We start from the raw sequence: 25,512 nt of genomic DNA on the forward strand, positions 1-25,512 counted from the left end.
TAACAGACGGCTGCTGGTTAGCAGCCGTTCCTCCAAGATGGCTCTTCCTCCCTCGATATAGGCAGCAGACATCCAAGCGCAGACCTTAGCTGATCATATACCCAGCCAGAATAACATCCCTTCCACCACAGTCCTCTACGATTTAGCCAGTTCTGAATCCAAATGACCCAATCTCCGTAGGTCCCATGCATCAGCCTACCTGAGGAACGTTACTAACATCCATGTTGGACCACATGCACCCGACCTTTAATTAGACAATTCCGTCTCAAACATTACATTGTGATCAATTGAACTGAATTTACACTTCCTGTGTAGGAGGGAACTGCAGGTGCTGGTTTGCACTGAAAATAGACTCAAAATGCTGGAATAATTCAGCGGGACAGGCAGCATCTCTGAATAGAAAGAATTGGTGACATTTCGGGTGTCTCCCTCTCCTGACTCAGTCTCGACCCAAAATGTCACCCATTCGTTATAAACAGAAATGCTGTCTGTTACACTTCAAGTTTACTGCTTGAAGCTGTGATATTTCCATTGTTTATTGATGTCATGCTCTGGTGGGTGGGATCTAATTACCAGAGCAATTTAAGTTGCTCATTGACAGTCCTCAGGCTCTCCACCCAAGTAGAACCCACAAAGGCACAGCACTATAAATGATGACACACACAAGCACCTGTAGATACTGGAATCTGGGAGGGAATTAACAGACAACTGATTGAGGGGGAGAAGAAAGCTGGAAAAGAGGAGGGGTGAGGCAAAACCTGGCAAGTGATAGGTGGAAAGACAAATTGCTGGAGTAACTTAGCAGGTCAGACAGCATCCTTGGAGAACATGGATAGGTAACATTTTGGGTCAGGAGCATTTTTCATTCTGTAGTAGGGTCCCAACCGAAAACATTACCTATTCATGTTCTTCAGGGATGCTGCCTGACCCGCTGAGTTACTCCAGCTTTTCTCTTTCCTTGGTAATCTAGCATCTGCAGTTCCTTGTTTCTACAAGTGATAGATGGATGTAGGTGAGGGGGTGATTGGCAGATTGATGAGGATATAGAAGGATGTCAGAGGTGGGAAATGTAAAGTCGGAGGGAGGGATATGTGTGGAAAGGGACAGTGGGAAGGGAAAGAGCTAACAAAAGATCTGGTGGATGGGAGAAAAGTGTGCAGGGGGGTGGGAGTTTAAATAGCAGGGTGACTGGGATCGGGGAACAAATGGATGGGCACATCATACAACCCAATAATTCTCCAATTTTAAGTAATACTCCCCTTCTGTGTCCCCTGCCTGCCTTCGCTCCCCCACCCAGCTGTGCACCCAGCTCTCTCACCACTCCAGTTTAACAGACATTTCTACTGCAACTTTGATAGGAAAGTTTCAGAGAGATATGGACCAAAGTCAGACAAGGATTAGCGCATGGCTTGGGCAGAAGGACCCGATGCATGCTGTCTAACTCCATAACTATGATATCTCTGCAAAGTTGGCAGGGAAGATGATGCCATAGAGAGATTCGGCCCAACTTGTCCTCAGGACAAATATAATGGAACTGGAGAAAGCAGGGGGTTGTCAGGGAGGCTAATCACAGATGTTTCCAGGAAGAGTATTATTGTGAAATGGTGCAGGTTTATACATGAAACTCTGGGGTCAGAGTACACCATAGGATTGTGTGTGTCATAAAAACAGATTTTAATCTTTAATTAACTGAGGATATTAACCCACCTATATAGTGATGTGGATGTATTCTACACTCACAGGGTGTTTTATTCTGCCTCCAAGCTATACTGTCCTGGGCCAGGGAGTGTATGTCGGGACCTATTCATGTTCTCCAGCGATGCTGCCTGATCTGCCGAGTTATCCCAGCACATTGTTCCCTTTTCTGCATAGAGGAAGCTTTACTTTCCTTTACATAGAGGAAGCTTTTTTTCGGAGAAAGTGAAGGGACTGCACAATCAATAATAACATTTCAAACAAAACTGATAAATGTAAAATGCTACAAGGATAGCAAATGTAATCAGTCAACTGGTTACTTCAGAGACGGAAATGTTTTCATAAGAAAACTAACATTGAGTATGTGGCCAAACTCTCTCTATTGGACACTTGCAGGTGTATGGTAGAGAACATTAAATGGTTCAGTAATTTAGACGCCCAGGAACAAAGGAGGCTGCAGCAAGTGGGAACATCATCCTGTCCATCACAGGCACTGACCCCTCCCCATCCTCGAAGCAATCTATATGAGGCAACCAGTATCAAAGACCCACATGACACTGACCCACATGACACTGACCACATGACACTGCTCTCATCTTGCTGCTACCATTGAGGTAGTGGTACAGGAGCCCGAGAACTGTGACCTCCGGCTTCAAGAACTTCTTCCCCACAACTACCAGGCTCTTGAATGGGTCAGCAAGTAAGAATTTCACTGCTCCTGGTGCATAGGACAATTAAACACTCTTTTACAATTCATACACATACTTCATCTAAGATATTACTATTGAATTTAACTAACTGAGCCCCAGGTACGGACCCGGGTTACAGCCAGTTACAGCTCAACAAAATGAAGTTGACCCATTTACCTTAACTCAAAGCTCTATCCATCCAATCTCATGAAGACTTATCTTCTACAATAACCATATACATGGTAACCTATCAAATGGCACTTGAGATTCAAAAGCAGGACACACATTGGATCCCATTTACCATGCTCCTTGCACATGAATAGAAAGCTTCTCATCGTTTAATCTACATCCAAATTTTTAAAAATCCAAACAGTAGAGCACACAATATCTATGCTGAACATGATGCCAAAACCAACTTTATCTGTCTGCACATACTCGATGTCGCTCCTTTCTCTGCATGTCCACTTACCTTTCCAAAAGCCTCTGAAATGCCACTATCTGCCTCAATCACTACTGCTGACAACACATTGCAGTCTCACCATCTTGCCCTGCTTTCTTTATCCTTTGCCCCTTTCACCAGAAAGCTATGCCCTCTCCCTGGGAAAAAGCTTCTGCCTATCTACACCTCATCATTTGATATACTTCTATCAGGTCTGCTCACATCTCCAGCGTTTTGGAGCAAACAATCTTAGTCTGTCTAATTCAAGCATCATTCTGGTACGGTTTCCAAATCCTCCACATCCTTCCTGCAATGAGGCAACCAGCACTGTGATCAATATTCTAAAAGCAGCCTAACCCAAGTCCTGTAAAGCTGCATCATGACATCCTGATGCTTATACTCAATGCCCTGACCAATGAAGGCGAGCATGCCATCTGCTCTCTTTACCAGTCTAAATCTTCCAGGCTGAAGGCCAACTGAAATAATTGTTTTTTAAAATGGATGCAAATGGTTAAAGGAGGAAAGCAAGGAGATATGGGTATGAAGCAGAGCATCTGTGTACTGACAAGCGGACACAGCTCAAGCGAATGTGTAGAATATAATGAAGCTCCCAAAGAGAGTATACAGGAAGAACTGCCAATAGCAGACAAGGTACAAAGCTATACATCTCACACTTAGCTGAATTAAACTACATTGCCCTCCATAATATTTGGGACAACGACTCACCATTTATTTATTTGCCTCTGTAATCCACAATTTGATATTTGTAATAGAAAAAAAAAATCACATGTGGTTAATGTGCACATTGTTAGATTTTATTAAAGGCCATTTTAAACATTTTGGTTTCATCATATAGAAATTACAGCTGCGTTTATACATAGTCCCTCCATTTCAGGGCACCATAATGTTTGGGACACATGGCTTTACAAGTGTTTGTAATTGCTCAGGTGTGTTTAATTGCCTCCTTAATGCAGGTATAAGAGAGCTCTCAGTACCTAGTCTTTCCTCCAGTCTTTCCATCACCTTTGGAAACTTTTATTGCTATTTATCAATGAGGATCAAAGTTGTGCCAATGAGAGTCAAAGAAGCCATTATAAGACTGAGAAACAAGAATAAAACTGTTAGAGAAATCAGCCAAACCTTAGGCTTACCAAAATCAACAGTTTGGAACCATTAAGAAAGAGAGCACTGGCGAGCTTACTAATCGCAAAGGTACTGGCAGGCCAAGGAAGACCTCCACAGCTGATGACAGAAGAATTCTCTCCATTATAAAGAAAAATCCCCAAACACCCGTCTGACAGATCAGAAACACACTACAAGAGTCAGGTGTAGATTTTTCAATGACCACTGTCCACAGAAGACTTCATGAACAGAAATAGAGGCTACACTGCAAGATGCAAACCACTGGTTAGCCGCAAAAATAGGATGGCCGGGTTACAGTTTGCCAAGAAGTATTTAAAATAGCAACCACAGTTCTGGAAAAAGGTCTTGTGGACAGATGAGACAAAGATTAACTTATATCAGAGTGATGGCAAGAGCAAAGTATGGAGGGAACAAAGGAACTGCCGAAGATCCAGAGCATAACACCTAATCTGTGAAACATGGTGGTGGGGGTGTTATGGCCTGGGCATAAATGGCTGCTGAAGGTACTGGTTCATTGATGATACAACTGCTGATGGTAGTAGCATAATTAATTCTGAAGTGTACAGACACATCCTATCTGCTCAAGTTCAAACAAATTGCCTCAAAACTCATTGGCCGGCAGTTCATTCCACAGCAAGACAATGATCCCAAACATACTGCTAAAGCAACAAAGCAGTTTTTCCAAAGCTAAAAAATGGTTAATTCTTGAGTGGCCAATTCAACACCGCGAACTGAACCTAATAAGTGAGTTTGGTATTCCGATTGCGCATTTCTGGGTCATAGGTCACTTGCCATAAACATTGTTCATAGCAGAGCATACAGACCTTCATTTCATCCATATTTTCCAGCTTTGATTCTTCTGGGTAAGAAAATACTGCTTTTAAACTATGAATGAGTTGTATTTATTGTTCCTTTGTATAAAGCTATGATGATTTTGTTGTTTTTATTGCTTTATGCTTCGGTGAGTGAGCAAGATCGTGCTGCTGCGTGGGGTCGTGGTCGAGCCTTGCTGCTGGGCCATCCCCATCCCCTACCGGGTGCCCCGTCCCTATATGGAGGCACCGGCGTGGGGGGGGATGCTGGCTCCAGCTCGGCTCTGCTCCCGGCTCCCAGGGAGGGCCGTTGCCTGGTGATGTGATTTTTTTCTATTACAAATCTCAAATTGTGGAGTACAGAGGCAAATAAATCAATTACTTTTAAATATCTCCCACTTCATGTACCTCCCTTTGCCCCAATATAACCTACTCCAATCAACTTTTGCAAGTTCTTATCAAATACCAAAGTTATCTTTGCCTCAATTGGGAACCATATCATAATGACCAGCCTTGTCCTTCTCCACAACTATTCAAAAACTAATATAACTGTGGTTGCTGCTACAGTCACTTCCCTGCCCAATACCCAAAGAGGATGTTAAGCTTTGCTCTTTCTCTTAAATTTTCTCTGTACATTGCCCGATGGGAAGATCATGAACACACTTCACCCCATGGACAAATTTCACCCAACTAAGCGCTTGACACGCGAGCAGTCCCAGTCTATATTGGAACCCACAGAGAACCTGTCACCCTTCAATGCAACTGGGCCATTGAAAATTTGTCAAGTGCCAAATATAAACAGGGCTTTAAAGACTAATTTCAGCCCCAGTATCAACAGAAGATGGCCAGCGTCAGCTCCACTTACTCAGTGATGCGTCTGGCTAACTCGGTGCAGGCAGCATTGGAATTGGCTGAGAATACGCGGTAGCCACCCTTTGCCACATTCATTTTGCACAGCGTCCAACTCTTCAATCCTGGGGAGAGATGGAGAGGGGGAGTTAAAGGCAGGGAACGCAGCGCAGGAGCCCGTGGATGTGAGACTCCCACTCACCAAAATTCCACACCCTGTCCGGCCCACCCCTCTCCCCGGTCCACATATTCGCTCTCTCCCCGGTTCTCTACTCCCGCCACCCCAACCCACCTCCCTCCTGTTCCCCGGGCCTCCCTATCTTCCCTCCCCGGCCTACTACTACGGGCCTCCCTATCTTCCCTCCCCCCGATCTCTCTGAAGAAGGGTCTAGACCTGAAACATCACCCATTCCTTCACTCCATAAATGCTGCCTGTCCCACTGTTACTCCAGCACTGCGTCTTTCTTCGGGTTAAACCAGCACCTGCAGTTCCTTCCTCCCATCTCTCTCTTCCCTCCCCCCCCCCCCCCTCACTCTCCCTCCCCCCCACCCCCTAGGCCCATCCCACCACACCCTCCCTCACCCACCCCACCCCCCCCCGGGCCCACCCTCACACCCCCCCGTCCCACCCACCCTCACCCCCTAGGCCCACCCCCACCCTCACCCCCCGTCTCCACCCCCACCCCCCCCCGGGCCCACCCCCCCCCCTCACCCCCACCCCTTACCCCACCCGCACCCTACCCTTACCCCCCAACCCCACCCCTTACCCCTAACCCCCACCCTCACCCTCACCCCCTCCTACCCCTCACCCTCACCCCAACCCGCACCCAAACCCAAACCGCCGACCCAACCCTAACCCCCACCCTCACCCTCCCCCTCCACCCCCCCCCCGGGCCCACCCCCGTTCTCCACCCCCACCCCCCGGGCCCTAACCCCCACCCTAACCCCCACCCTCCGTCCCCACCTAACCACCCCCCCCCCCCGGGCCCACCCTAACCCCCACCCTCACCCCGTCCCCCCCCTCCCGGCCCACCCTCACCCCACCGTGCCGGGCAACACCCCACCCCGCCCGGGCCCACCCTAACCCCCACACCCCACCCTCACCCCTCCGCCCACCCTCGCCCTCGTCTCCCGTCGCACCCCCCCGGCCCACGGTAACCCCCGTGACCGCCACACCTCACCCCCCGGGCCCACCCCACCCCCCCCCCCCCCGGCCCACCCACACCCACCCTCACCCTCCGTCTCCAGTCCTCGCGGTGGGGTGTTTGGACACCCCCCCGTGACGGGCAACACCTCACCCATCAGCGCCCGGCACCATACAGGCACGGTGGGGTGGTGGGGGTGTGGGACACCGGGGCGGGGGCGGGGGGTGTGGACACCGGCCCGTGGGGGGTTGGACACCGGGGGGGGGTGGGTGGGTGGGGGCGGTAACGGACACCACCCCTGGACACCGGGGGGGGGTGTGGGGGGGACACCGGGTGGGGGGGGGGTGGGGACACCGGGGGGGGGGTGTGGACACCGGGGGGGGGGGGTGTGGACACCGGGGGGGGGGGGGTGTGGGACCCCGGGGGGGGGGGGGTGTGTGACACACGGGGGGGGGGGGTGGGGACACCGGGGGGGGGGGGGTGTGGGGGGGGGTGTGGACACCGGGGGTGGGGGGGGTTCACACCGGGGGGGGTGGGGTGTGGACACCGGGGGGGGGGTGGGACACCCCACCCTACCCCCCTGGGTGGGGTGGGTGGGGGGGGGGGTGGGAACACCGGGAGGGGTGGGGGGTAAACCGGGCCCCCAAAAACGGGGGGGGGGGGGGGGCCCCCGGTACCTTGACACCCCGGGCCCACCTGGGGACACCCCACCCGGGGGCGGGGGGGGTGTGGACCCCCCGGGGCCCACCCTAACACCGTGGGTGGGGGGGTGGGGACACCGGGGTGGGGGGGGTGGAAACGGGACCCCCCCGGGCCCCACCCTAACCCCCACCCCTCACCCCCCCGGGCCCACCCGTGGGGTGGGGGGGTGGGACCCCCGGGGGTGGGGTGGGACCCCACCCTCGCCCTCACCCCCACCCCCCCGGGGGTGTGGACAACAGCACCCCCCACCCTTGGGGGGTGCACAAACCCCCCACCCCGTGGGGCCCACCCCCGCCCTAACCCCCACCGGGGGGGTGGGGGTGTGGCCCACCCCACCCTCACCCTAACCCTGGACCCCCCGGGCCCACCCCCACCCCCACCCTCACCCTCCGTGGGGGGCTCGCGGATCCAGCTAGGGTGGGGGGGGGTGGACACTGTGCCGGGGTGACGGGCAACACCGTCACCCAATCCGCGCCCGGACAACCCCGTGGGCGCACCTATTACACTGGGCACGGGGGTGGGACATCCGCCGGGGTGGGTGGGGTTGTGGACACTGGGGGGTGGGGGCGCGAGTCCCCGGGTTTCTGCGGTTAAACGGACAAAGATCCGCTGGGGGGGGTTGTACGGGTGACGGGGGGGGGGGACACGGGGTGGGGGACGGGGGGTGGGGGGGTGTGGACACCGGGGGGGGGGGTGGACACAAACAGGGTGTGGGGGGTGGGGACACCGGGGGGGGGGGGGGTGGGGACACGCGGGGTTTGGGGCGCGGGGGGGGCACACCGGGGGTGGGGGTGGGGACACCGGGGGTGGGGGTGGGACAACCGGGGTGGGACACACTGGGAGCGGGGGAGGGGGGACCCACTGGGAGCAGGGGGTGGGGGGGGGGGGACTGGGAGCGCTGGGGGGGGGGGGGGGGGGGGGGACACGGGGTTGGGACACTGTGAGCGCGGGGGGGGGGGGGACACTGTGAGCACGGGGGGGGGGGGGGGGGGCACACTGGGAGCGGCGCCTGTCACCATCGTCATGTCTTCACTTTGCCAGCAGCCGGTCCTTAGCCCAAGCTGGATCTCTGCCAGCGCTGTTCTTTGATTCCACCCACTGACCTTTGCAACCAAAGATCACAGAGCGGAACTCTTTGCCACCATATCATTATCTGCTACTTTGTAAACTTCCTCCACCACATCCAGGCAGCGTGTGTGGGATTCCAATCACACCACATTTAAAACATGTCTCAACTCTTTCCCCTCTTCTTAAACTACCCGACCCCTTGTCTAGAGAGAACAACCCCCAATATTCATTCTCTCCAGCCCATCTTATTATTGTATCCACCAAATCTTTCCTCAGTATTCTCCAAGAAAACAATCCCAGCCCCACATTCTTGCAACTGCAGTCCTTCATCCCAAAAACCTTCAGCAGAAACCTGAATCTAATATCTACAGAAAGGAGAACAAGAAGGAGAAATGATATGCAAATAGAAATCCCATTCGCCAGGACAGATATTTATAAGAACTCATTATTTGTAAGATGGAATAAACTAGACAACAATAGTCAAATCACCTTCATAGACCGTTTTAAGGGGGCACTAACAGCACGATAACACATCCAAGTTGGCGATATGCAGAGTATCATTCTTCTCAATAAAAATTAATCTGTCACCAACTACTCTACTCAAGATGATGATATGCACCATTGTCTCCAGTGTCCAAGCATGGTAGTAATCTGAAGAAAAGATTCTGAAGATCAAGACTTCAAACCCTGCACGGAGCTTTGATCATCACGAAGAAAGGCTTTGTATGGAGAGTTTTTAGAACGTGGAATAGAAACATAGAAACATAGAAATTAGGTGCAGGAGTAGGCCATTCGGCCCTTCGAGCCTGCACCGCCATTCAATATGATCATGGCTGATCATCCAACTCAGTATCCCGTACCTGCCTTCTCTCCATACCCCCTGATCCCCTTAGCCACAAGGGCCACATCTAACTCCCTCTTAAATATAGCCAATGAAGTGGCCTCAACTACCCTCTGTGGCAGAGAGTTCCAGAGATTCACCACTCTCTGTGTGAAAAAAGTTCTTCTCATCTCGGTTTTAAAGGATTTCCCCTTTATCCTTAAGCTGTGACCCCTTGTCCTGGACTTCCCCAACATCGGGAACAATCTTCCTGCATCTAGCCTGTCCCACCCCTTAAGAATTTTGTAAGTTTCTATAAGATCCCCTCTCAATCTTCTAAATTCTAGAGAGTATAAACCAAGTCTATCCAGTCTTTCTTCATAAGACAGTCCTGACATCCCAGGAATCAGTCTGGTGAACCGTCTCTGCACTCCCTCTATGGCAATAATGTCCTTCCTCAGATTTGGAGACCAAAACTGTACGCAATACTCCAGGTGTGGTCTCACCAAGACCCTGTACAACTGCAGTAGAAACCTCTCTGCTCCTATACTCAAATCCTTTAGCAATGAAAGCTACCATACCATTCGCTTTCTTTACTGCCTGCTGCACCTGCACGCCTACCTTCAATGACTGGTGTACCATGACACCCAGGTCTCGCTGCATCTCCCCCTTTCCCAATCGGCCACCATTTAGATAATAGTCTGCTTTCCTGTTTTTGCCACCAAAATGGATAACCTCACATTTATCCACATTATACTGCAGACTATTATGCTTTGCTGCTGCTGTAGTGGAGGAATTTTTCAATGTGGGCTCTGACTAAATTAGATAAATGTGAAGAAAAATTGCAAGGCTGCAGAGAGGACTGGCAGCCGAAATGAGTAACAATAGACAATAGGTGCAGGAGTAGGCCATTCGGCCCTTCGAGCCAGCACCGCCATTCAATGTGATCATGGCTGATCATCCACAATCAATACCCCGTTCCTGCCATCTCCCCATATCCCCTGACTCCGCTATCTTTAAGAGACCTATCTAGCTCTCTCTTGAAAGTATCCAGAGAACCGGCCTCCTCCGCCCTCTGAGGCAGAGAATTCCACAGACTCACAACCCTCTGTATGAAAAAGTATTTCTCCGTTCTAAATGGCTTACCCCTTATTCTTAAACTGTGGCCCCTGGTTGTGGACTCCCCCAACATCGGGAACGTTTCCTGCCTCTAGCGTGTCCAAACCCTTAAAAATCTTATATGTTTCAATAAGATCACCACTCATCCTGCTAAATTCCAGAATATACAAGCCCAGCCGCTCCATTCTCTCAGCATATGACAGTCCTGCCATACCGGGAATTAACCTTGTGAAACTACGCTGCACTCCCTCAATAGCAAGAATGTCCTTCCTCAAATTTGGAGACCAAAACTGCACACAATACTCCAGGTGTGATCTCACTAGGGCCCTGTATAACAGCAGAAGGACCTCTTTGCTCCTATACTCCTCTTGTTAGAAGGCCACAATGCCATTCATTTTCTTCACTGCCTGCTGTACCTGCATGCTTACTGAAGGACAAGGACCCCCAGATCCCATTGTACTTCCCCTATTCCCAACTTCACACCATTTAGATAATAATCTGCCTTCCTGTTTTTGCTACCAAAGTGGATAACCTCATATTTATCCACATTAAACTGCATTTGCCATGCATCTGTTCACTCACCCAACCTGTCCAAGACACCCTACATTCTCATAGCATCCTCCTCACAGTTTACACTGCCACCCAGCTTTGTGTCATCTGCAAATTTGCTAATGTTACTTTGAATCCCTTATCATTAATATATATTGTAAATAGCTGCGATCCCAGCACCGAGCCTTGCAGTACGGCACCGGTCACTGCCTGCCATTCTGAAAGGGACCAGTTAATCCCTACTCTCTTTATTTCCTGTCTGCCAACCAATTTTCTATCCATGTCAACACTCTACCCCCAATACCACATGCCCTAATTTTGCCCACTAATCTCCTATGTGGGACCTTATCAAATGCTTTCCGAAAGTCCAGGTATCCAACATCAACTGGCCCTCCCTTGTCCATTTTCCTAGTTGCATCCTCAAAAAATTCCAGCATGATTTCCCCTTCATAAATGCATACTGAATCGGATCGATCCTGTTACTGCTTTCCAAATGTGCCGCTATTTCATCTTTTATGATTGACTCCAGCATCTTCCCCACCACTGATGTCAGGCTAACTGGTCTATAATTCCCTGTTTTCTCTCTCCTGCCTTAGTTAAAAGTGGGATAACATTAGCTAACCTCCAATCCACAGGAACTGATCCTGAATCTATAGAACATTGGAAAATGATCACCAATGCGTCCACGATTTCTAGGGCCACTTCCTTAAGTACACTGGGATGCAGACCATCAGGTCCTGGGGATTTATCAGCCTTCAGTCTCATCTACTTAACACTGTTTCCTGCCTAATGTGGATTTCCTTCAGTTCCTCCGTCACCCCAGATCCTCTGGCCACTAGTACATCAGGAAGATTGTTTGTGTCCTCCTTAGTGAAGACGGATCCAAAGTACCTGTTCAACTCATCTGCCATTTCCTTGTTCACCATAATAAATTCACCCTTTTCAGTCTTCAAGGGTCCAACTTTGGTCTTAACTATTTTTTTCCTCTTCACATTCTTATAGAAGCTTTTACTATCCTCCTTTATATTCTTGGCTAGCTTACCTTCATACCTCATCTTTTCTCCCCTTATTGCCTTTTTAGAAACATTGAAAATAGGTGCAGGAGTAGGCCATTCGGCCCTTCGAGCCTGCACCGCCATTCAATATGATCATGGCTGATCATCGAACTCAGTATCCTGTACCTGCCTTCTCACCATACCCCCTGATCCCTTTAACCACAAGGGCCGCATTTAACTCCCTCTTAAATATAGCCAATGAACTGGCCTGAACTACCTTCTGTGGCAGAGAATTCCACAGATTCACCACTCTGTGAAAAATGTTTTTCTCATCTCGGTCCTAATAGACTTCCCCCTTATCCTTAAACTGTGACCCCTTGTTCTGGACTTCTCCAACATCAGGAACAATCTTCCTGCATCTAGCCTGTCCAACCCCTTAAGAATTTTGTAAGTTTCTATAAGATCTCCCCTCAATCTTCAAAATTCTGGTGAGTACAAGCCGAGTCTATCCAGTTTTTTTTTCATATGAAAGTCTTGACATCCCAGGAATCAGTCTGGTGAACCTTCTCTGTACTCCCTCTATGGCAAGAATGTCTTTCCTCAGATTTGGAGACCAAAACTGTACGCAATACTCCAGGTGTGGTCTCACCAAGACCCTGTACAACTGCAGTAGAACCTCCCTGCTCTTATACTAAAATCCTTTTGCTATGAATGCTAACATACCATTCGTTTGCTTCACTGCCTGCTGCATCTGCATGCCTACTTTCAATGACTGGTGTACCATGACACCCAGGTCTCCTTGCATCTCCCCTTTTCCTAATCGGCCACCATTCAGAAAATAGTCTACTTTCCTGTTTTTGCCATCAAAGTGGATAAACTCACATTTATCCACATTATACTGTATCTGCCATGCATTTGCCCAATCACCCAACCTATCCAAGTCACCTTGCAGCCTCCTAGCATCCTCCTCACAGCTAACACTGCCCCCAGCTTCGTGTCATCCGCAAACTTGAAGATGTTGCATTCAATTCCCTCATCCAGATCATTAATATATATTGTAAATTGCTGGGGTCCCAGCACTGAGCCTTGCGGTACCACACTAGTCACTGCCTGCCATTCTGAAAAGGACCCGTTTACTCCTACTCTTTGCTTAGCCAGTTCTCTATCCACATCAATACTGAACCCCCAATACCGTGTGCTTTAAGTTTGCATACTAATCTCTTATGTGGGACCTTGTCGAAAGCCTTCTGAAAGTCCAGATATAACGCATCCGCTGGTTCTCCCTTATCCAGTCTACTAGTTACATCCTCGAAAAATTGTATAAGATCCGTCAGACATGATTTACCTTTCATAAATCAATGCTGACTTTATCCAATGATTTCACCACTTCCCAAATGTGCTGCTATCCCATCTTTAATAACATCTTTTTCCCCACTACTGATGTTAGACTAACTGGTCTGTAATTCCCCGTTTTCTCTCTCCCCTTTTTAAAAAGTGGGGTTACATTAGCTACCCTTCAATCCTCAGGAACTACTCCAGAATCTAAAGAGTTTAAACAAATCATCACTAATGCATCCACTATTTCTGGGGCTACTTCCTTAAGTACTCTGGGATGCAGCCTATCTGGCCCTGGGGATTTATCGGCCTTTAATCCATTCAATTTACCTAACACCACTTCCCGGCTAACCTAGATTTCACTCAGTTCCTCCATCTCATTTGACCCCCGGTCCCCTGCTATTTCCGGCAGATTATTTAAGTCTTCCTTAGTGAAGACAGAACCAAAGTAGTTATTCATTTGGTCTGCCATGTCCTTCTTCCCCATGATCAATTCACCTGTTTCTAACTGCAAGTGACCTACATTTGTTTTAACTAACCTTTTTCTCTTCACATATCTATAAAAACGTTTGCAATCAGTTTTTATGTTCCCTGCCATTTTTCTTTCATAATCTATTTTCCCTTTCCTAATTAAGCCCTTTGTCCTCCTCTGCTGGACTGTGAATTTCTCCCAGTCTTCTGGTAGGCTGCTTTTTTTGGCTAATTTGTTTGCTTCATCATTTGTTTTGATACTATCCTTGATTCCCCTTGTTACCACGGATGCACTACCTCCCCTGATTTATTCTTTTGCCAAACTGGGATGAACAATTGTTGTAGTTCATCTATGCAGCCTTTAAATGCCTTCCATTGCATATCCACCGTCAACCCTTTAAGAATCAATTGCCGTCTATCTTGGCCAATTCACGTCTCATACCCTCAAAGTTACCTTTCTTTTAGTTCAGAACCTTTGTTTCTGAATTAACAATGTCACTCTCCATCCTAATGATGAACTCAACCATATTATGGTTACATTAGCATAAAAAGTGGGGTTACATTAGTTATCGGCTGTTGCTCTTTAAAAGTTACCCAATCCTCTGGCTTCCTGCTCATCTTTGCTACGTTATACTTCTCTTTTATTTTTATACTGCCCCAGACTGCCCTTTTCAGCCATGGTCGCACCTTATTCCCCTTGGAATCTTTCTTCCTCTTTGGAATGAACTGATCCTGCACCTTCTGTATTATTCACAAAGGTATCTGCCATTGGTTTTCCACCGTCACCCCAGTCAACTTTGGCCAACTCCTCCCTCTTTGTTCAACTGTGACACTGACACCTCCGATTTACCCTTCTCCCTGTCAAATTGTAGATTAAAACATCATATTATGGTCATTACCTAATAGCTCCATAACCTCAAGTTCCCTTATCAAATCCGGTTCATTATACAACACTAAATCCAGAATTGCCTTCTCTTCTCCCTGGTAGGCTCCAGTACAAGCAGCTCTAAGAATTCATCACAGAGGCACTTCCATCTGTATATATGTATATATGTATGTAGCGCCACAGAAATTGTGCACCTATCCCCCCCCCCCTTCTCCCTTCTGTTTTTTTGTTTTTTCTGTTTCTTGTTTTTTGTGTTAAATTGTATGTATGCACTGAGTACGAGCAGCTTTCAGTTTCACTGTACATATATAGTGACAATAAATGGCATATCGCATATCACTCCACAAACTCCCTTTCTTGAGGTCCAGATTTTACCAATCTACCTGCATGTTGTCACCTCCCTTTACGACATGCCAATTTAAACTCTGGATTCAACGCACCCTATATTCAGGCTACTGTTTGGGGGCCTGTAGTTAACTCCCATTAGGCTCTTTTTACCTGTACAATTCCTTAGTTCTATCCATACTGACTCCACATCTCCTGTTTCAATGTCACCCCTCGCAAGGGACTGAATTTCATTCCTCACCAAGAGCTACCCCACCCCCTCTGCCCACCCGTCTGTCTTTTCGATAGGATGTAAAGCCTTGAATATTCAGTTCCCAGCCCTCTGGCAGCCATGTCTTTGTAATTCTCACATCATACATGCTAATTTCTAACAGCCTCAAGCGTGTCCACTTTATTTCTTATACTTTGCGCATTCATATACAACACTTTGAATTTGGTATTCCCCTCCCCTCTCACTCTGGTCATTATTGGCCCTGACCTTACTCTCTTATCCCTTCTCGAACTTTCCTTCCCATTAATTTGGGAGTCTTTTGTAACTTTTCCTGTACTCACTTCCCCTTTAACTCCATCGTTATACTCCCAATTTGTCAATCCCTCCCCCCCACTATTTAGTTTCAACCCACACATGTACCCCCTTGCAAACCTGCCTGCCAGAACGTTGGTCCCCCTCCAGTTAAGGTGTAACTTATCCCTTTTGTACAGGTCACCCATATCACAGAATACATCCCAGTGGTCTATAAATCTAAATCCTTGCTCCCTGCACCAGCCCCCCAGCCACACATTCAGATCCCCTATCTCCCTGTTCCTGTCCTCACTAGCACGAGGTACTGTAAGCAATCCAGAGATAACCACCCTAGAAGTCCCGCTTTTCAGTCTTCTTCCTAACTCTCTAAACTCACGTTGGAGAACCTTCCTCTTCTTCCCGACATCGTTTGCTGGATGTTCATCTTCCTTCTCGAGGATGTTCTGAAGTCAGTCTGTGACATCTTGAACCCTGACACCAGGGAGGCAACAGACCATCCTCGAGTCTCGGCAGCCGCCACAGAATCTCGAGTCCGTACCTTGGACAACGGACTCACCCACCCTATAGCTCTGCCGGATGTCGGTCAAGTCTCATCGCCTGGGTTGGAGCCACCGACCTGTCCATCTGTCGGACTGGAAGCGTAGTCTGCCCTGACAGCTCCCAAAAGGGTGTACTGGTTTTAGGTACCGCCATGGGGTCTCCTGCACTCCACACTTACTCCTCGTACTCACAGTCACCCTCCTCCACTCTTCCTGTAGCCTTGGTGTGACAACCTCACTGTAGGTCTTATCCACAAAACTCTTGTTATCCCTGATGGCCCAGAGGTCATCCAGCTGCTTCTCCAGTGCCCCAACATGATCCTTCAGGAACCTGGACACACTTACCACAGTTGTAACAGCCAGAGGCACCATCAGTGTCCCTGGTCTCCCACATCCCACAAGCCTCACACTGAATCATCTTACCCGTCATTTCTTCCCCACGTCCCGTCCTCCAACCTTTGCCGTAGTCTCCTCTCCTGCCACTTCCCTCACAAGGCTGCTCCCCTCGAGCAACCTTGCTTATATTGGCTCATAAATTACCTCATTTGCCAATTTACCAATTAAATCCCTGCACTCCACCTGCTGCTGACCTTGAAGGTATGTGTTCTAGGCTGGTCCCGCCTGTGTTTTTCTACTTTCCCTCTGACTCACCAACTTCCAGCCAATCCTAGCTTTGGCTGCTTCTGCTCTCCCACCTTCACTTCAACCAAATTATAAGGTGTGAAAGCATTGGAAAGATATCACCCACATTTCGTCAGAATTCCACACCCAACAAATCAGGCAGTGTTCTAACGTTTCCTTCTTCTGATAAGATATTGAAGCAGGATTCGACCATCCAATGGAGGCGGCAACCATCTTGAAGATGACACAACGCTAACCTTTGAGTCAGACAGCCAGCCTGACCCACATGCTGCTTCACTGAGAATTACTCCAGCATTTTATGTGTTTTTTTAATATAAACCAGCATCTGCACAACACTAACCTCAGCAACTACAATATTCTATTGACAGTGTTATTGATTGGAGACGATCAGCCATGATCATAATGAATGGCGGTGCTGGCTCGAAGGGCCGAATGGCCTCCTCCTGCACCTATTTTCTATGTTTCTATGTGTCTTTGCTTGCACTACTACCTTTGGATTTGCACTATTATGGTTACCTAGTAGAAAGATTATACATTTATTGTATTTGTGATTATTATAGTATGTATTGTATTATTCTGTGTTAAGCTGCAGCAATGAAGAATGTCATTGTTATGTTGTTGGCACATATGACAATTAAATACTCTTGACTCTTAACCCATGCTTGGGCATCTTTTCCTACCTTGTTGTGCCACAAAATAATTGTTGCTTCATCTCATGTATTAACTAAATCCTGGTGGTTCTCCATTCCCTGTCAAACTCTTTCATGTAATTTCCCAGTCTACCGCCACTGATCTGCCCTCATAATTCACACATTCCTTTGGTCAGACCCTAGTTTCCAATTGAACTAAATACCTTCCAATCTTTATATGGCAGTCGTTCATTTTATGACTTTTTCCCAGCTGCCCCTTTACAACAAGATTATTAATCAAACCTGTCTCATTGGATAGAACTAAATCTAAAACATCATAGAAACATAGAAACAAAAAAGCTGGAGTAACAGCGGGACAGGCAGAATCTCTGCAAAGAAGGAATGAGTCACGTTTCGGGTCGAGACCCTTCTTCAGACATCTCGACCCGAAACATTACCCATTCATTCTCTCCAGAGATGCTGCCTGTCCCGCTGTTACTCCAGCTTTTTGTGTCTATCAGTTTAAACCAGCATCTGCAGTTCCTTCTTACACATAGAAACATAGAAAATAGGTGTAAGAGTTGGCGATCTTGCTGGCTCTCAACTCCGCTCTGGACCACTTGGACAACAAAACCTCATATGTCAGGCTGTTATTCATTGACTACAGCTCGGCATTTAACACAATCATCCCCTCCAAGCTGATTACCAAGCTCTCAGAACTGGGTCTCTGCGCATCCCTCTGCAATTGGATCCTCGACTTCCTCATTCACAGACCACAGTCTGTTCATATTGGTGGAAATGTGTCAGCCCCAATAACATTCCGGGAGCACCTCAAGGCTGCGTGCTCAGCCCCCTGCTGTACTCACTCTATACTCATGACTGCGTAGCCGGTCATAGTGCAAACTCCATCATCAAGTTCGCTGACGACACCACTGTTGTGGGACATATCAGCGATGGAAACGAGTCAGAGTATAGAAGTGAGATCCACCGATTGACCAAATGGTGCCAGCACAATAACCTGACTCTCAACACCAGCAAAACCAAGGAACTGATTGTGGACTTTGGAAGAGGTAGGATAGGGACCCACAATCCCGTTTATACCAACGGGTCGATGATGGAGAGGGTCAAGAGCTTCAAATTCCTGGGCGTGCATATTTCCGAAGATCTCTCCTAGTCCCAGAACACTGATGAAATGATAAAGGAAGCAAATCAGCGCCTCTACTTCCTGAGAAGATTACGGAGAGTCGGTATGTCAAGGAGGACTCTCGAACTTCTACAGGTGCACAGTAGAAAGCGTGCTGACCGGTTGCATCGTGGCTTGGTTCGGCAACTTGAGCGCCCAGGAGCGGAAAAGACTGCAAAATGTAGTAAACACTGCCCAGTCCATCATCGGCTCTGGCCTCCCTACCATCGAGGGGATCTACCACAGTCGCTGCCTCAAAAAGGCTGCCAGCATCATGAAAGACCCACACCATCCTGGCCACACACTCATCTCTCCGATGCCTTCAGGTAGAAGGTACAGGAGCCTGAAAACTGCAACATCCAGGTTCAGGAACAGCTTCTTCCCCACAGCCATCAGACGATTAAACTCAACTCAAACAAAAATCTAAACTTTAATAACCTATTGCACTTTACATGCTTATTTATGTGTGTATATATATATTCAATGGTATATGGCCACACTGATCTGTTCTGTATTTATTCCTACAATATTCTGTTGTGCTGAAAGCAAAGCAAGAATTTAATTGTCCTATCTGGGACACATGACAATGAATAAACTCTCTTGAACTTGAACTTGATAAATTCATGCTGACTTTGACCGATCCTGTCATTGCTTTCCAAATGTTCTTTAGAAGATTCCTCAATTTCCAGCCCGGGTAACTAATTTGATTTAAAACAACAAAGTGCTGGAGGAACTCATAGGGTCGGGCAGCGCATGTGGAGGGAAATGACCGGCGTTCTGGGTCGAACATTTTCTTTAGACTGATTTAATTTGTTCAGCTTAGATTAAAGTTACCCATCATTACCTGGTTACCGCGTTGCACGTATCCACGCGAGCCATCCCTCTCAGCCCCCCCCCTCAAAACCCCCCCCCCTCTCTCAGCCCCCCCCCTAAAACCCCCCCCCCTCTCATCCCCCCCCTCTCACCCCCACCCCCTCAGCCCCCCCCCTCGAACCCCCCCCCCTCAGCCCCCCCCTCTCACCCCCCCCCTTTCTCAGCCCCCCCTCTCACCCCCCCCCCCCTCAGCCCCCCCCCCTCTCTCAGCCCCCCCCTCTCCTCCCCCCCTCTCACCCCCCCCCCCTCTCACCCCCCCCCTCCCCCCCCCCTCCCCCCCCCCTCTTTTTGTCTTCCCCTCTTCCTTTTTGTCGTAACCTAATTTCTATTAACCAGAGCCGGCGGGGGGTGGTTTTTTCCGGAACCCCCCCCCCCCCCCCCCCAAACCAACACCCCCCCCCCCGCCGCCCCCCCCCCCCACCCCCCCAGCCCCCCCCCCTCTCCCCGCCCCCCTCCCCCGCCCCCCCCCCCTCCCCCCCCCCCCTCTCAGACCCCCCCCCTCTCACCCCCCCCCCTCTCCCCCCTCACCCCCCCCCACGCTCGCGCTGTCAGTAACCGTCACCCTGACCCCGCCCCCACCCAGTATGTGCACCACGGTGATGGCGTTGGGCGCGCTCATGCTCTTCCTGCGGCGACGCTTCTGCAGCCGCGTGCAGCCCGTGTAACCCCCCCCCCCCGGTACCCCCCGACCCCCCCCCCCCTCACCCCCCCGACCCCGACCCCCCACCCCCCCCCCCCCTCACCCCAACCCCCCCCCCCCGACCCCCCCCTCCCCCCCCCCCCCCACCCCCCCCCCCCCCCCCCCCCCCCCCCCCCCCCCCCCCCCCCCCCCCCCCCCCCCCCCCCCCCCCCCCCCCCCCCCCCCCCCCCCCCCCCCCCCTCCCCCCACCACCCCCCCCCCCTCCCCCCCCTCCCCCCGCCCCCCCCCCCCCCCCCCTCCCCCCCCCCCCCCCCTCACCCCCCCCCCCCCCCCCCCCTCCCACCCACCCCTACCCCCCCTCACCCTCACCCCGACCCCCCCCCCCCCTCACCCCGGACCCCCCCCCCCCCCCACTCACCCCGATCCCGACCCCCCCCCCCTCACCCCACCCCCCCCCCCTCACCCCACCCCCCCCGTACCCCCCTCACCCTCACCCCGACCCCCCCCCTCACCCCGACCCCGACCCCCCCCCTCACCCCGACCTCGACCCCGCCCTCACCCTCACCCCGACCCCGACCCCCCCCCTTCACCCCACCCCGACCCCCCCCCCCCCCCTCACCCCCACCCCCGCCCCCCCCCCCCCACCCCCGACCCCCCCCACCCACCCTCACCCCGACCCCACGCCCCCCTGTCAGTAACCGTACCCCCCTGACCCGACCCCCCCCCCCCCCCCCCCCCCCACGGTGACCCCGTTGGGCGCGCTCATGCCGCCCCCCCCCCCCCCGACGCTTCTGCAGCCCCGTGACCCCTCCCCCCCCTGTAAGGCCCCCTCCCCCCCCCCCTCACCCGGACCCCCCCCTCCCCCCCTCACCCCGACCCCCCCCCTCACCCCCACCCCCGACCCCCCCCCCCCCCCCCCCCCCCCCCCCTCACCTCACCCCGACCCCCCCCCCCCCTCACCCCCCCGACCCCGACCCCCCCCCCTCCCCTCACCCCGACCCCCCCCCCCCCCCCGACCCCGACCCCCCCCCACCCCCCCACCCCGACCCCACCCCCCCCCCTCACCCCGACCCCCCCCCTCCCCCCACTCCCCGACCCCGACCCCCCCCCCACCCCCTCACCCCGACCCCCCCCTCACCCCGACCCATATTTCCCTCCCAAACCCAACTGCCTTTGAAATCCACTCCCTGTCAAAAACCGAACCCCTCAAAAAGAGCCCACCCGAACCCCAACTCCCCCCCCCCCCCCCCCTGCCCCCCCCCCCCCCACCCCCCTCCCCCCCCCCCCCACCCCCCCCCCCACCCTCTCCTACCCCCCCCCCCCCCGGCCCGCCCCCTACCCCCAGCCCCCACCCTCTGCCCCCCCCCCCCCCCCCCGGCCCTGCCCAGCCCCCACCCTCTCCTACCCCCCCCCCCCCCCACCCCCGGCCCTGCCCCAACTGACGTGCTTTGCGGCCTCTCCACAGCCTCGTTAATGGAGAGGACGGACACACCGCCGATTCACAGAGATGTGGAGCAGAGTCATCGGTGTGCAGGGGTCAGTGTGAAAGTAGTATGTAGTATGTTGGAGTGTGATCGGGGTGGGGGAGAGATCAGGATGGGAGATGGTGTTATATGGGGGGGGGGGGGGGGGGGGGTCAGGCTAGACGCAGAAGGGGGCCTGGTAGAGTGGGGCGTGGGGGGATGGGTCAGCCTTTGGACACTGGAGGGTGTTGGGGTCAAGTTGGGCGCAAGGAGTGGGGGGGGGGGGCATAGCGAGGCCAGATTGGGTGTTGGGGTATCAGGTCGCCTGCAGGGGGGGGGGGGGTCGGGAAAGGCGCGGGGGGGGGGGGGGGGGGGCAGGTTAGGTGAACGGGTGGTGGGGTGCTCCGGTCAGACACTAGGAAGGAACGGTGAGGTCAGGGTGTAGGGCTGACACCGGGAGGGTGGGGTGGGGTCACCTGTGGGGTCATATGTGTGGGGGGTGGGGTCACGTGTGGGGTGGGCACAGGGAAATCAACGTCGTCTGGGTTGTCTCGTTTCGAGCAGGGAGTGATAGTGGGGTCTCGGGTGCAGTAGGGGTTCGGTACAGGGAGGGTAGTGCGGAGCAGGTTGGTAGGATTGGATAAAGTGCAGGTGGTTTGGTGGTAATGGGTTGAGTGCAGGGTGGGGTGGGTGCCGGCAGGCAGGGTATGATGGGGTGGGGTACTCAGTCTGATGCTCGGGCTGCAGGAGGGAGAGAGCAGGAGGCAGAGAGCAGGCACTGTGCGATGGGCCAGATTGTGTCTGACAGCACTGTTGTGTTGGATGGTAGAGGGAACTGAGAGTGAATCGCAGCAGCAATGACCAGGATGGGTCAGGGCTGCACATGAGCCCAGCCAGGCAGGCTGTTTGTTTACTGAGTACAAGGGTAGGATGTGGGGTATCATCGAGGCAGATCGACACAGACTGCATGGATTCAGTGGAATGCTGCCTGGTTCCAGGGAGTACAAAGACTGTGGGGGGGAGGGGGGGAAGAACAGTTATAAAGACTGGTAAGTTTCTTTCAGTGGAATGAAATCTCTAAAATAATCTTAAATGTCAAAGCAAAGCCACAGATCCATGAAAATATCAGCTCATTGTAGCCAATGTATAGAGAAGTAATGAGATCCAGAGACGTCTGGCTGTCCAACTGTGGCTGAATAAGGAGATGTGTAGGTATAGAGGGAATGAGGACAGAATCTGCCTTCTCGTCCTTGTCCTCCGAGCTCACCCTCACTCACAGTTTAGTGGCGGCTCCAAACTGGGTGAATTACATTTAATCCACTTATTATTTCACTCAGTGGGTAGTCCGTATCTGTAAGGAACTGCCAGAGGAAGCTATGGAAGCAGATGTAATTATGACTTTGAAAATACATTTGGACATATGTGGGTAGGAGGGGTTTAGAGGGAGATGAATCAGATGAGGCAAGCCCAGAATGCCAACTTGGTCAACATGGACAAGGTGGGCCGAAGCGACTGTTTCTATGCTGTACAGCACTATGACTCTATCTGAGGTTACAGCCAAGTTGGCTGTTCTCAGATGACAGTCGGCAGTATGAGCTGGTAACCTCCTCTTGCTCCTAGTTCTCATATTCACATGAGCTAGTATTCCACTGTAGACAATCTCTTGTCCATCTAACTTGGATGGAGTCGCTGTATCGCTTGGGTAGGGGAGAATCATCTTTAGAATCTTGCATCTTTAGAAATTTGCTGAGGTTAGTGAATAGTGCACAAAACCCAAGAACTTGTTCACTTGGGTTGGAAATAGATTGCTAGGTGGAAGAGAATGGAAATACGAGTGATACCCAGGAGAGTGTGCAGGAGTCTCTACTAGTCCTCATATTCCTTGATGATTTGGTTGAAGGAATAGAGAGCTGTAGACTTTGGGTTCGGTGGCATGGTGACCTGTGAAAGAAAGTTGCAGTAGTGAATGGGCAAATCTGTGGCAAGTTCAGGTTAATGTGTCCAAGTGTGAGCTCATCAACGCATCCCCCAAGGAAGATGGTCAATGCTTTAGTGAGAGACAAAGGATGTTACAATGGATGTTTGGCACTGGCACCTTTCACCGGCACGAGGGGATTATGTACATCTGGACAGAGCTCGTCAAACTGCATTTGGTGAACATGGGGCAATTATCCCCGAGGATAGAGGGGGCCCTGGAGAGAGAAGCAACAGAAACACCAGGCACTCGGGCTGAATGAGTTAAACTGTGAAGGCGAGTTGCAGACTGGAGTAATTATAAATGATTACACAGCTCCCATGTCATGCCCACAAGACTACTCTGTGTCAAGCACCCCATAGCTATCAAGAGTCTCTTGTGTCGTAATCTGATGAAGGTCTGCCAGTTTAAGACATCTGGGGGGTTGGTGCTTTGTTTTCCTACTTCAAATAACCTGGTATATTTTACTGTTTGTATTCTTTTGCAGGAGGCCTCTGAAGAGTTAGTTTTTGTGATGTCCCAGATGGACTCAGCAGAACTATGCTTTGTTTAGAGCCATGATAAGCCACATTGAGTCAGATCGCACCGCACTAAACTCGTTCCGTTGGCCCACCAGTACTCCAGATACACAGTATAACTGACAATCAAGTCTGTCTTTGAGGAATCATTGATGGTTGGTCATTGTCCAAAGTGAAGTGGTTCTGACAGCATAATATTGGGATCAGAGACCCAGAGTCACACAGCATAATATAGCCACCCACTCACACTAATGCTATCCACAACTCATTTGATTCTCTCTACATTGTCATCAATTGCCTCCCAGATTCTACCCCTCACTCATACACACAGGGTAATGTATAGTGGGCAATTAACCGACTAAACAGCAATAAAAGTTTCCACAGGTGATGGAAAGACTAGGTGCTGAGAGCTCTCTTATACCTGCATTAAGGAGGCAATTATTACGCACCTGAACAATTACAAACACCTGTGTAGCCATGTGTCCCAAACATTATGGTGTCCTGAAATGGGGGGGACTGTATAAACACAGCTGTAATTTCTATATGGTGAAATCAAAATGTATAAAAATATCCTTTAATAAAATCTGACAATGTGCACTTTAACCACATGTGATTTTTTTCTATTACAAATCTCAAATTGTGGAGTACAGAGGCAAATAAATAAATGATGGTGACTGTATGTAGGAGGAAACGAGCTCCTGGAAAAACACACGCGCGCGCGCACACACACACACACACACACACACACACACACACACACACACACACACACACACGCACGCTCCTGCAGAGGTTTTAGGATGACGGGCGGGGGGGGATCTTTGCCCGGATGTGAATGAAAGCTCCTCGCTCATGCATGCTGTGCTGCACGTGCCAGGTTTAAATGTCAGAATAGCTGATCACTTGCTGACCCTGGCTGACCAAACCTGACGCTGTCTCTTGCAGTCAGACAGAGTGAATCTGAGGAGCAACTCTCGTTCTGTCCTTCAATATATTCTGTAAATGAATTGAGGTTTACAACATTCTGATTTAATGCTAGATAGCTGGAAGCGGCCATCACATAATGTGGGCATGAGTGTTTGTGGGAAAGGGTGGAGCAATGAGGGGCACTGGGGTGGAACAGACGGAATGAGGACTGTGAAAGGGTAACTCAATGTTAGCGGTGAATGTCTGGCCTTTGGCATACCTAGGTACTTAGATTGGAGGGTGTAGGGAGATATGGCCTGAGACTGGTGACAACCAAGTAGTCATACGACAGAGGGTGTGTGGTTCTGTGCTGTTGACAGCCTCAACACCTGTCATTCCTGGAGATACTCTCTATTACAGCAGCCTCAAGCAGACCCATCAGCGGCTGAGGAAAGCTGCACGAAGGATCAGGTGGAGGTACTACAGACAGAAGGGAGTCAAAACCATCATGGGGCAGAGCTGGAGCCCAAGAGAACAATTCCCCACGTCGCATCTTGCT

General features: G+C 51.1%; 1 protein-coding gene and 1 long non-coding RNA gene across 3 annotated transcripts in view; one reads left to right on the forward strand and one right to left on the reverse strand.

Annotated features, from left to right (window-relative positions):
- Window positions 1-7,888, reverse strand: part of LOC129708488 (phosphoribosyl pyrophosphate synthase-associated protein 1) — a 31,833-nt gene extending 23,945 nt beyond the window's left edge. For both annotated transcript variants that reach the window (XM_055654313.1, XM_055654312.1), the window contains exons 1-3: window positions 7,873-7,888; window positions 6,863-6,877; window positions 5,644-5,752 (exon numbers count right to left, since the gene is read on the reverse strand). In XM_055654313.1, the coding sequence (XP_055510288.1) occupies window positions 5,644-5,726 (83 nt within the window). In that variant the 5' untranslated portion in view covers window positions 5,727-5,752; window positions 6,863-6,877; window positions 7,873-7,888. The remainder of the gene's footprint in view (window positions 1-5,643; window positions 5,753-6,862; window positions 6,878-7,872) is intronic.
- A 12,116-nt stretch (window positions 7,889-20,004) lies between these two features.
- On the forward strand, window positions 20,005-24,650 carry LOC129708489 (uncharacterized). The gene is made up of 3 exons (XR_008725361.1): window positions 20,005-20,112; window positions 21,557-21,627; window positions 24,017-24,650. It is a non-coding gene; the product is annotated as an uncharacterized LOC129708489 (long non-coding RNA).
- The last annotated feature ends 862 nt before the right edge of the window (window positions 24,651-25,512 follow it).

Source organism: Leucoraja erinacea, chromosome 23, assembly GCF_028641065.1.
Source record: "Leucoraja erinacea ecotype New England chromosome 23, Leri_hhj_1, whole genome shotgun sequence".
Taxonomy (NCBI): Eukaryota; Metazoa; Chordata; class Chondrichthyes; order Rajiformes; family Rajidae; genus Leucoraja; species Leucoraja erinaceus.